General features: G+C 39.2%; 1 protein-coding gene across 7 annotated transcripts in view; it reads right to left on the minus strand.

Annotated features, from left to right (window-relative positions):
* LOC119005480 (spectrin beta chain, non-erythrocytic 4-like) overlaps window positions 1–13,448 on the minus strand; it is a 74,498-nt gene that overhangs the window by 59,202 nt on the left and 1,848 nt on the right. For all 7 annotated transcript variants that reach the window (XR_005070522.1, XM_037073137.1, XM_037073130.1 and 4 more), the window contains exons 3-5: window positions 3,144–3,301; window positions 2,758–2,909; window positions 2,027–2,200 (exon numbers count right to left, since the gene is read on the minus strand). Coding sequence is in view for 6 of the 7 variants with exons in the window: in XM_037073137.1 (XP_036929032.1) it covers window positions 2,027–2,200; window positions 2,758–2,909; window positions 3,144–3,288 (471 nt within the window). In the remaining variant the exon portion in view is untranslated. The remainder of the gene's footprint in view (window positions 1–2,026; window positions 2,201–2,757; window positions 2,910–3,143; window positions 3,302–13,448) is intronic.

Genomic DNA, 13,448 nt, shown 5'->3' on the forward strand with positions numbered 1-13,448 from the left:
AATCCAATTTGGGGAAATTTAGTTTGCAAAGACAAGAAAAACACGTCGCTGCAAAAAAACAAAACAAAACAAAACAAAACAAACAAACAAAAAAAAACACTTTTTGCAAAGAAGACTTAATCATCAATAATATTCATTAAGAACTAGTTTTCAATAGTAACTACCCAGGAAATATTAATGCATTTCAACATTTACATTGAAATTATGAGTCCATCAGTATGGCACACTCAGAACAATCCTTTGCTATGTCTCACTAGCCTGGCTTGCAGAGCATAACTCAACATACTACACCTCAGTCTGTTGGCCGTGCAGTTAAATGTGCTTTGTGGAGGTAGCCAGGCCTAGCATGACAATACTGAGTCCCAGGAGACAGCTACAAGGCGACTGTGCAGCGCGAATGTTACAGAAGGGTCTGAATAATGCTAAACAAGCATTGTGTGCCAAAGCCTCACTGTAGCACTGAAGCGTAATAAAGAGGAGCCGTGGGCTTCTGCTGTACTTACATGGCAGGAACTGATCCTGTATCACTGCAGCTAAGGCCTGGAAACCTGTGTATGTGTATTTCTGGTAAAATGTGCATGTGAGGATGTGAGTATGTAGGTGTGTGCGTGACTTGATGGATGGACTGAGTGAGAGCGGGTGCAGTGTGGGTATGAGTGTGTCTGCGTCCTTGTGCAAGAGCAGACTGGGAGGCGACTGCTACCTCTGGGCTGCCGAGCCCTAAGTGACATTCAGGCTTTCTCCACCAAACACTGCTGTCGCTGTCGCACACTGATGATGCTGCAGCTGTGACAGCCTCTCCCAAAAAGAACCGCTGGCAGCTCATCCTCCACGAAGCCACTGCTGATTACAGCATCCTTGCGCTTCAGTAGGTAGCATAGGAACACGTGCCAGCATCTCAGTGCAACAAAGAAGCTCAGATTTAAGCCTCAGTGTCCCACGGGAAGAATCAAATATTTGACAGTCAGTTGATAATTTTGCTTTCTGGCTAATGTACTTTCATTAGTTTGACGCACCCCTGAGATAGTGCTGATATCAGACAGGCTTTGAGTTACAATCATTAAGTCTTATCATGAAATCAAATTCTGTTTTTCGATCGTATCTACGGTTCACATTTTTTCAATCAAAAGCCATTTAATATTTTTACGTTCAATAATCACATCTTATATGTAGTGTAGTCTGCCATTCCACACCACCAGCACTCACAGGAAACAATATACAGTGGCAAGTAATCCAGCTCTCACTCCCCTGCTGCCACATCAGAGCAATACGTTACTGCTGGTGCATTCTTTCTGCTGCTGCTTCAAATTAAAGGTTCTTTTTTTTGTTAAACAGACACAAGAAACCCAATGTTTGTCACAGAAGTTATTGCAGACTGCAATTCATCAAAAAATACATCTATCAAACTAAAAAAGACTTAGTTGGTTACAGGATTTTTTGAGAGGTACTCCATTTAAAATATACCATAGATTAATGCAATAACAATGATCTAATACAGTGAGCTGTCAGATAAAACACTGCAACAAGCTGCACACCTTGGACCCCTCAGCAAGGTCACCAACTTTACCACGTCCTCCAGTTGCATGAAAAACTCCTCACACCATGCAATTATTTTTGACTGACTATGACAACAAGAGTTTTCTGGCTGCACTGTAACCATATACACCAGCTGCTCCACTGTTGTATTTCTGACAAACTAGCTTCTCAAGGAGTGTCAGCTGCAGTATTAAAACTCACTTGCTGTTACCACTGAAACCGCAGATTAAGTCAAATCAGGACTCAAGGACTCAAATCTTAAGCATTATTTATCGTCAGACATATTTCCTCAACGTCGATGCTGAAAACAAATGTCACGTTTAATTCTAAAACCACAAAAATCATTTGCTCACTGCCAAAGAAAATAATGACTCCACTAATTGTAACACTCCAATAGGCGACTCCCACACCAGGCCACCACAACATTGAGCTGTAATAAAATGTCATACAATATCTTAACACTTCATCTGTGTTTTATAAGTGTATTTACCTGGAAGCGTAGGATGATGGTCCAGATAAGGCCCAGGGTAAGGCGGTGGTTTCCATCCACGATATCATGGGAACCAACATTTTCCAGGTGGACCCTCTGTTCTTTAAGAAACTGGAGGGCTTTGTCGACGTTCTCCAGGCAGTGGATCCTCATACGACCCCGTGTAGGCCTCGGCTGAGGGGAAATTAGAGGGATTGACTAGTATTTTTGATATAAGATCAATAAAAATACAACGTGCGGCATTGTGTAGCATAATTCAAACATATGCAGCCATCACTGTATTACTATAATTCAAGTTTAAATATTAAAAAAAGGATTAGAGCTGTTTTTGGGATGAAAACATTTTCATATTTATTTTCCTCAGCAAAACAACGCAAAAAACAGAAAAAGAAAAAAGGAGTGTATCAGAACATCCAGTTCCATTCTGTCGAGTACTGTAGAAAAATGCACTGGGGGAAAGATTTTCTCTGAAAATCAATTCAAATCCCAACTCCTAATAAAATTACTAAATATCTGTAACATACAAACCTTTTCACTGAAGCAGCAACTAGCAACATTTAATGACTAGCTACGGAGTCAGTTAGCTAGGTAACAGGGCAAATTTTACAAAAATATAATAATGTTCAGAGATGCTGCAAACAGCAGTATTAACACTCCACGTCCTATGGAACAATGAGGAGAAATGGATACATTGCCCATTAAAAATTGCTGTTATCTGCATGTGTTCTCACCAGCAGCTCTCCACTGAGGACCTCCAGCAGTCTGGTGAGCATGTATCCATCCCTCAGGTCGTTGTACAGGTCAGATATGCGACAGGACACTCTGGACAGATGGGAGTTAACCCATTTGGTAAAAGTCTTCTTCTGCACCGCATCACGTTCGTCTGAGGAAAATAGAAAAATCAGCTTTACTTCAAAGGGGAAGGGGAATTGGAAGAATAATCTAGTGCCTGGTTAAACACACTGGTTTCTCTCAAATGAGACGAGACAGTATTAAATAAAACATTGTCCTAAACAGCATTAGTTAACTCTTGCAGTAAATCAAATTGCTTTAACAGCATCTACTGATGCAAGTGTCTTTGCCCGTGTGAGACAGAATGTGTGTTGTGACCTCTGACCTGCCAAGGCCTTGATGCGGGAGCACTCGAACAGCTTGGAGCTGGTACACTCCGTCTCCCAGAACCCCGAGCCAATCGGTCGGTTGTTGTTGTTGAGCTGGCGCTGGGCTTCCGCGTTGTCCAGGTCTGGGGAGGCATTAGCCATCGCGCCCGACGCCCTGAAACATGCACGCATATTAATGACTCACACAGTAAAGACCCCCACACACACATACGAAAAGGGAAGTGAGAAAGGTGATGCAGACAGGTGCAATCTCTGCTTTCGTGCTCTTGTCCGATATAACCATCGAACACATCTTGACAGGTGAAAGGCAGATCACACTTCATAATTAAACTCTGACTAACTTCACACACCTCATCTCACGTCTTTAACCCCTAGTTAACCACACAGATTTTGACCGCAACAGATTCAGATTCACACGGGGGAACATATGAAACTACAAGTCACTACACCGTCCCAGTTTAACTATGAGTATTTACAAGACTTGCAGCTCCATAAACTCCATAAATAACAGTTCCTTTCCATTCATGAAAGATGCAGTACCTGTCTTTGGTATCAGAACATTTTACAGAAGAGAAGCTCAAAATAAAATCTCTCTGATGATTCAAAGGATGGTGGGAGACAGGGAGTAGAAATTATTTGGCTCTCTCATCTCTCTTATCTCTCCCGCTGACAGCTGGAAACCAGAGGATAAAAATAACTTCGAAACTTCACCATGAAATCACACAACACAGGGTTAGAGGTAAGGAACAGAAATGTTCAAAACATCAGAATGATAATGAAAAGACTCGGAGGCAGATACATTTTCTGATCAATATTTCTGATTAATCAATATCAGTAGTATACATTTGATGAAGTCCACCTGAAGCCGTATTTGCAAAACAACCTAAGGATGAAAGTTTCTCCTAAATAGGTGAAACTCCAAAAGCTTCATACTGCAAATAGTTCTGTGCTTTTCAAAAACTGGATTTGCCATTATTAAATGTAATTTACTTATCACTGTGCTTTAGCAAATCTGAGCTCAAGTCATTTAATCTAAAAGCATTTGTCATCTATTTCAAACATTTAAACTCCATCAGAGCGCCTACTTATTTCTGGACTGAACCAACTTATTTTAAGATATCTTTTTTAAGGTAAAAATAACTTCATGGTCAGATAATTTGACAATGATTTAGTCATTCTATCCTCAAATTCAATGTTAATTTATTGTATGTTGACTGCTCATTGTATGTAGATGGTAACTATAGTTTCCAAACTACATTGACAGATTTTGTTTAGCATCAAATGTGAATACTCAGAGCAGAGTGTGAACACTGGAAAGGCAGTATATGCTGAGAACATTTTGATACCATTTTCCCCACAGCAAAAGCTCAGTACCAGAATCCAGTGAAACAGAAGTGAATTCTAGCTGACCACAGGCACTATCTGTTCCCACTGATGGATGACAATTTTAGGACAACATTAAAGCCTAGATTGCGTTTATGTCGAGCACTGAAAACAGACACATTAGATGTTTGTCAGTCCTAATAGGTCAAGGTCGTAAAAAATATCTATTACCTGAGTCCTGATGAATACACTGTCATATTAGTTTTAACCTGCTCCTCCCCCATCGTTCTTTGTGTTACAGATGCAATGGCTTCCTCCAGTAAAGAGCAGATGTGCCCAAAGGACAAAGAACATACCATTTGTTTCTCCAAAGTTGCTTAAAGTGCTGCGCATCAAGTGCAACTGCATTCAAGATTTTTTAATATTATGTGAATGACTAACTTATTATTTATGATGTAAAATATTAAAAGTTTGAGGTGCAATTGAGGGTTTCTCTTTCATTTTGTTCCTTGACCTTTTTGCTGTAACTCTCTTTGTCTTCTCCTCACCCCACCACTTTTCTGGCCTCTCCCTCCCGCTCCCCTGCAACAAAAGCCTAAGCTCACAGTTGTCACTATACCTAAACCACTGGAAAACTACGTAGCCATATCGAGTAAATGTCAGCCTGCCCTGCAAGCCAGAGAGAGGAGGGGTATTTGTGCACTTAGCTGTTCTCCCTTGAGAGGATAGCAGCAAAACATTACAGTGCTTTGTGGAGATGAAGCAGACAGAGTATTGCTCATAACTCAACAGAAGTGAAACCTACAGATATCAGTTCTTCTGAATTAATAAAATGTTAAATACATGATTTCATTCAAGAATAATCTGCCAAATACTTTCTCAATTAATCCCTGACAGAAAATAGTGAAAAATAACAACAAGAACAAAAGAATAAAACAAGGGATGCTGACAGATATTATAAGAGACATTTAATTCACAATAAACTAAACAAACGTACCAACACCTATCATTGGATTAAAGAGCAGAAACAATAGCTGTACCACAACAGCAAGTCTACATCAGTCAAACTGCCCCGACTGTCATGTCTGTCAAAACAGTACGTGTGTTTGTGGTGTCCTATGTTATCCTTGCCGTGATCCTTGCCTAACCTCAACCACCTGGTGTCTTTCAATCAATCATGTGTATTTATGTGTGTGTGTATGCGTGTGTGTGTGTGTTATCATCACCTTTATTCTAATAACCAGACTCAGCTGTTGAGGAACCAGCCAGCCCCAGGCAAGAGAGTGGATACTATGTCTGGCAATCTCTCTCTCTCTCTCTCTCTCTCTCTCTCTCTCTCTCTCTCTCTCTCTCTCTCTCTCTCTCTCACACACACACACACACACACACACACACACACACACACACACACACACACACACACACACACACACACACACACGCTTCTGGCTATCCATTTTCTGCTCTATATGTAACAGCAGCAGTGAGATGTTTCATGCTCTGCCTCCAGAGACTGAACGCAGCCTGCAGGAAATATCAGAAGGTGGAGATAAAAACAAAGGAAAAGATGACCACACATTGAGCTCACAATTATTTCATCTGCATTCAGACTAGTATGAATGCAGAACCTGCATGTTTCAATGTTAGTAGATTCAGTCTGATATTTTAGTTGGGATCTTCTGTCTCACATGAACATCAGCAGCCATCACCAAATGCTGTGGTCCATATGAAAGTACCTTGAAGGCATATTCCAGCAATTTTCATATTAGACTGTTTGAGTATTGCTAACGCTCAAATGAATGGTAGAAATCTGAGGAGCAGAGGCTGCAATGTCTGGACTTTTCATCTCTAGGAATAGTTGAGATCCAAAAATGCTGGATCCCAGTATTTCGTATCACCCCCATTTACAACGCATGTATGCTTTATGTTTCAAAACTAAATTTAAAGCCCAAACCAAAACAACCCTGATGACATCTTATTTATAAACTCTTATTTTTCAGTCTTTTAAAAGACTCTTTCTAGTGAAACACAAGACATTTAACAACTTCTATTACAGGCTGTAATAGTGTTCCTTGTGATGTGTAGACTTAACTCGATGTGTAAAAGTGGGAGTACTCCTTTAAGTTGCATTTCCTCAAATATCTGATCAATGCATGATTGAATAACACTGAGAATATTTAAATCAGTGGCAAACTTCTCTCTAGAAATAAAAGGTACATTTTACACAGAAGTTAAGGGTTAAAAAAGTTCTCCTAATATCTGTTTTTCTATGAAGAAAACAATGTTTCTAAATAATAATAATAACATTGAGGATGCTAAAAAGCTATTTACACATGACTGACAAGTATCAGCCTACGCCATTAACATTGTTAGAATATCTATTTAAAAGCTCAGACAATGCTACTCTTTGTGCTTCAGAATATGAATGGCTGACAGAATGATGTGCTTCATGTTGTCCAACCTAAAAAGTTTTAGTTTTGGGCTCTACACACTTTATTTTAGTACAACACCTATCGTGGATTTAAGGCAGAATCAACTTGGATCATAAGCTAAACTGAGGATTTATTATCAGAAGAATTCCACACAAATTAATTGCAGGCAGAAATTACTTTCATAAAGGCTCCAAAAGAGACTGGACTGGAAACATCGGTGTCAAAATAAAGTGCTGAGTAATGCTGCTGCTCTCATATCAGCTAGTATGGGAAGTTGAACAGTAAGTGACACCTTAAACCACAAAGCTGCACTCAAATGCAAGTAATTAGAGTACATCAACTGCAGAATGCTTACATTTCCCAGCTTCCTTTATACTGCTAATAAATGCAATGCACTAAGATGTCTTCAGTGAATCTGATCCATGAATATTGTTTATTATCACAAAATGATGACAGTGCAGTGCAGTGTCTTGTTTCACGCTACATTCATTAAATCTGCTGAGATCTGTAAATTCAAAGGACACTCTTCACGGCGTTAAAAAGAGCATCTTAGCACTAAAAAATAGTTTTCAAACACTAAACCTGAAGCACAAAAGTAGGGGGAACTATACCATGAAGAGGTGTGGATTTAGTTAAAGGTTTTGGGTCTTTTTGTTATTTCCAAGACCTGGAGAGAGAGATCTAGTTCTGGTTCTGAGGTGTGTAGAGTTAGACTCCACGGGGTTACAGAGTTTGTATGTTTCAGTCAGTCCAGGATACAGAGTTGACTGATGCACCACTGAAGGATCAAACGTTTAAACAGCAGCAGCCTCTCTGAACTCTCCATGGAGCTGAGAGAAAGAGCAGTATCACTTTTGTATGCGTGTGTGTGTGTGTGTGTGTGTGTGTGTGTGTGTGTGTGTGCATGTGTATGTACAAGTATGTGCTCATGTTTGTGTCTGTGTGTGAACATCCCTTGAGCTAGCTTAAGTCATACATTGTTTGACCCCAGTGAAAAAACATTTAAACACACACAGTGCAGTAAAAAAAAACAGCTGCTTCACCTAAAGATACATATGATGATATGATAACATTGAAAATTACCATTATGATTTTTATTTCAATAATTTATAAACACTCCTTTTTGGTAGGTATCATAGTTTTTTGCCAAAGTGATAATTTCTCAAACAAAAATGTTAATTAATCAGCAGATAAATCAATAATTGTTGCAGCCCTTAAAACAAATGATGAGCAGGACTTTAAACTGTAAAAAATAAAGGAAACAGTCGCACCCACACTGTTTGATTGACAGTTGAATTCTACTAAAGAAAGGATGGCAATAATGAACACTTTGCACCACGAATGTGTTCCTATCGCTCATGTTTAGGACAGAATCTAGATCATCTGAGACAACCCTGTTTTTATCCAGGTAGACTTGAAACCACAACCTCACCATGGTTTATAGGACAGCATCTAAAAAGAAATGTTCTATATTCAGAGTGGCCATCTTTGTTTTTTTTCCCCAGGTGGTTAGAGAGTGTTTGTGAGTCTACTTCAGCTCTGTCACTGCTCTTCAGCAGTTATTCTCTTTACTTTGAAGTTCCATAAGCCAGACTCTAACCTGTCTGTTTTAGTGACACAGTTGTAAGTAGTGAGACTGCAGTTCAGCTTTCCTTGTACATTACTGTGTGTTTTGATAGATGTAGTCTTACAGTAAGATTTAAAAATAAGCATTTGAATTACACAGCATGATTTTCCGGGTTTATTAAGGGCTGCAAATTGTAATTGTCATCACCCTTTCATCTCTCAATTATTTGCTCATTTAACTAATCAATTTTTCATCTATTTACATCAGAAAATAGTATTGAACCAACAGTCTAAAACCCAAAGACATTCAATAATGACTTAAAAGAAGAGAGAAGCAGCAAAGGGAGCAACCAGAGATATTTGGCATTTTTTGCATGATAAATTATTTAAACAAATAGTTAATCGATTATAAAAATTACCACAGATTAATTTTCTATTGATTCATTATTCAATCAGTGACCTAGTAGTGTCAGCACTATTGTATACGTGTGTGTGTGTGTGTGTGTGTGTGTGCAGTTAGTCGTTATGCTTTCTCCTCTAAACCACTCAGTGTTATTATTGCCCCCTCTCCCCAGCTACGCTGTCGCTGTTGGTAACCACAATAAATCACGTTACACCAATGGTGTAATGAAAGCGTCAGCCCCCCGCCTCCCTGCTCTCTCCTTTTATTATCCTTCACACTTTTTCAACTGTCCTCTCCCTCTATTCCCACTCATCCCCCTGTCCTAACCTCCAGTCCCCTCTGTCTGGCCTCCGCAACCTCTGTTTTGGCTATTAGCATTTGGCATGATGCCTTGATACTACCAAAGACTGACAATACTCTAATCTTTTCAGTACATGGGATGCCAAACATCATGTGCCCTTGAAACAAGCACTTAAAGCGAAACTCTCGCCAAAATGCCACCTAGGCTTTTTTTGTGAATGTACCCGAGTCAAACCTTCGTGTAAAAGCATAATTACAACGAAAGAGCCACTTTTAAGATTTACTGTGTTTTCGTTCTCGGGTCAAGCTCATTTTCAATGGGAGTGCTACGGGCACTTTTACGATAGCATCAAAATCTCTATTTTTAAACTAGTAAGAAGGCTCAACACAAACTTTGCTCGTAGTATCACCAGGGTTTCTACACATGAACACCAGCATTGAGAACATTGTTTGTGTACAGAGTTTACTAAAAAGAAAGTTTTTGAACAACTCACCTTAGCAGTAGTTTGTAAATAGAAAATATGTCATGTTCCAGAACTGAATATGCGTGTCAATGATCTTGTGCTGCTTTGACAGGAAAAAAAAAAAGACTCCTAAACTACTTGGCAGTGCTGATGAAATATAAACCAAGATTCCATTATTGCATTGCCTATTACTTATTTTCTTTCATATTGTTTCCTACTGTATATGGTGAAAATGCATTTATCTATTTTGTATTATCACTTTATTAAGTAATTGTTTATTGAAAAGTTCTAACTGATGTTTGTAATAGTTGTAAACTTCATAATACTACAGATTTAATGCCAAATGCAGATAACCGATGGCTGACTGTCCATCTGTTTTGATGTAGAGGTTCGATTTAGAGGCAAAGAGACTGAGTGATTGAGAGTGGCAGGTATTCATAATCAAGAAAATAGAGTAGAGGAGAACTGTAGCAAAGAAAGCTAGCCTACATAAAGTGAGAAAAATAATGGTTGACATTATAGAAGAGAGATGTTACAAATAAACAGTAAAGCTGGCGTGGAAGTGAAGAGGTGAGATAGAAAGAATTAGGGGAAAAGAAAGAAATCGAAGGAGCAAGAGAGACAGGAGAGCATATCGCCAGAAAGATGAAGAAAGCCAGAGAAGGAAAGAGAGAGACAGCTGCCAGAGTTAATCAGTCAGTGGCAGCAGCTCTGTGTCTCTGTTTCTCTCAGGCTTAATGGGGACCAGACCCTCAGTGTACTTTCCTCCTATACAAACACACACACACACACACACGCACACACCAGTCTTAATCGATATTGTCACATGCAGATCAAAAAGTCTGGGGGACATTTCTGATGACCTCTGCTATCTATCTCTGCATCTGCCTGTGGGTAAGTGTAAGGCGCATGCTCGACTTCAGATTTCATGATCAGGTATCTATTTTATTTGCTTTGGTGAGACTGAGGCCAGCAAACAAACTGCATTATTGTGATACATTTAAATACCTTATAGAAATAATCTGGGGTTGGATGAAGAGCATCATGGAGATGGTTGACTTTCTGTAAGGCATGTTAGCCTAGTTAGTTTGCTAAATTATTGGCTTTTCCATTACAACAACTGCAAGGTTCCTAAACTAGAAGCTTGCACTGTATGTATATGAGTATAAGCAGACACTAAGTCCTAAGCAAGTGAAAATTACTTCAGGTCGACACACAAGCCAAATCAGTAACCACAACAAGTCCAAACCAGGGTTCTCCCCAGACAATGGAACGGTGGTGCAGCGCCGCTATACTGCTAGCTCAGCACCACTGTACTAATTTTCAATGTTAGCTGCTTTGTAGCGGGTGAGGGTGATGAGTGAGCGTCCGTCCACCGCCCCTGGTCTGATGATTGCGACCGTCTCTCCACCTGTCCCCCGGTCCCGGGATAGCGGTGCGCCACTATACAAAAAATTTCTGGGGAGAACCCTGCAAACCAATACCAAATTTACCAGGTTGGAGTCAGTGCTCGCAGCAGTTTTTTTAAATTTGTACATATATGTTTCAACTGTAAATCTAGCATTGCAAGTGGGCTTCTGGTGGTGTAGAGGTAGGTGACAAGTTTGAATGTTGTCTTTACAAACAGTAACCGACAATTCCTAGATAGTAAACCTTCAGGGTGTTACTACGCTACATGTGGTGATAAACTCTTGAGAAACACTGCCTAGCATGATGGAATACACTTTTGTTAACAGCTTTGCTATGTATCTATGTTTTCTGCTCTTACTGTTCATCTCACTATTAAAGCTGTGCTGAAGTTTGGTCCTCCTGTGCCAATTATGGCTAATACGTCAACAAGAAAACAGCAAAAAACTGTTCAAATTTAGATGTAGCCATTAGCCCAAAGAGTGAAATGTACATTGAATGCTCTGCAGTGCCAACTGAATACAACACTGAATTTTATGTAACCATTATTCTGACCCAAATCTAACCTATAGCATCTATTATAATCTTTGTCCAGAATGATCTCACTTTCCAAAAATATCTGAAACCTAGATTGTTCTTACAGGGATGAACACACACTCTCTCCCTCCCTCTCTCACATTCACACTGGATCCTTCACTGTGACGTCACGCAGTACGCACTTTACACACTGCACTGAGTCACTTCCACTCATTTCACCTCAGCAGAGTGAAACAACATCTGCAAGCAGGAGCTGCAGCCGACGCCCAGCTCTGAGTCTGCAAGACCATGAGTCTTAATCAAAACAGTCACCTTGTGGTCCGATAAACAGCAGAGCAGCAGCAGAGAGCTTCAGTGTCCCAGAGAGGCTGTCTATCACCAGGACCGGACAACAAGAAGGGTAACAAAAAGAACTTCATCTTGTAACAGAGCTGGGCAATATGTTGTAAACTGAGACACACCAATAAATAATTTGATATACCACTGTTTTTTTCTTAATGTTGACCTCAATAATCTGGTAATATGAATTTACAGGTCTATATACAGATTTTGTATGTAGGTACAGTATATGCTATAAGATAGTATAAAGCACTGTAAATGCTACTATGATTGCTATACTCTTAGTTTTATGTATATAGTAAGCACCAAATATAGTAACATATATTATAGCATTATGATGTGGACATCTTTAATTTTCCTTTGAGGACAAGGAGTCAATGTTTGGCGTGTCACTTTAATTATGTTATTGTCAGAATATTTCCTGTTAAGGAATGAAATACTATACCCTTGTCCTAGATGACTAAATGTAATTTTTTGTTAACAGGGCCCCTATTGTTTTGGTTTGGTTGTGTTGTGGTCACAAATGTCTGAACTTTAAAGACTTAGTCTTAATTTCCTTCAATCAAAGGTCACCGCTCTTTCAAAAGATGTTATTCATTGTTGTGCTATTATATCATCATTTTATCAGTGGCATAAAATGATCTTAAAATAACACTAATATCAATAATTGCATTTATTTTTGTCAAGGTTTTCCATGCCATAATAAGGCTTAGGCTCAGCACCCAAACTGTTTTGGGCAATACCTAAGATGAATAATGTATAACCAATGTGAAGAGCATCAAAACTAACTAAATTACCTTTTCTTGATCTAATAGAAGTAGTTAGTCCAGCAAACTTCTATTGTTTTTTGGGTTATCTGTTCTAGCTTTTTCGACTTTTGGTACACTATTATTGTAATAATAACTGTCCATACCAATGTGAAATTGCGTATATAACATTGGAAAAATAAAATATTTTCGGGGATGAACTCCCCAAACCCACTGAGTATGTGCACCTAAGTCTTCCAAAAACCTTTATCATATAAGTATATGTATAACTATATATTATATAACTAGTATTAGTAACATCATGTACAATAACACACAATGTAATGTCATAGTGTGTAATAAATTCACTATATAGTAAACTGCTGCTGAGCACTACAAACTCAATACAACCCCTGTAGATGTATTATAGAAGTGGATTAGTGACAATATAGGATTCAAAATGTAAAAAAACAAAACAAAAAACAACCAAAAACCCCCACTATTCTGTAATGTACCACAGGCTTCTATGAACTACTGCTACTGTGAGGAGTATCAGAGTGAGGGGATCAAACCATCTCAATGTCACATAACTTACCGGCAGCGTTGTAGCTGTTTGATTTGATCAGTGATGAAATTACTGAATATGACTACAGCCTTTGCTCACTGTGACTGCTGTTAATTCTGCCTGTCTTCCTCATTCCTCTCCTGTTCACCCCCCTCCAACAGCACCATCCACACACACACACACACACACACACACACACACACACACACACACACACAC

Source organism: Acanthopagrus latus, chromosome 2 (genome assembly GCF_904848185.1).
Source record: "Acanthopagrus latus isolate v.2019 chromosome 2, fAcaLat1.1, whole genome shotgun sequence".
Lineage (NCBI taxonomy): Eukaryota > Metazoa > Chordata > Actinopteri > Spariformes > Sparidae > Acanthopagrus > Acanthopagrus latus.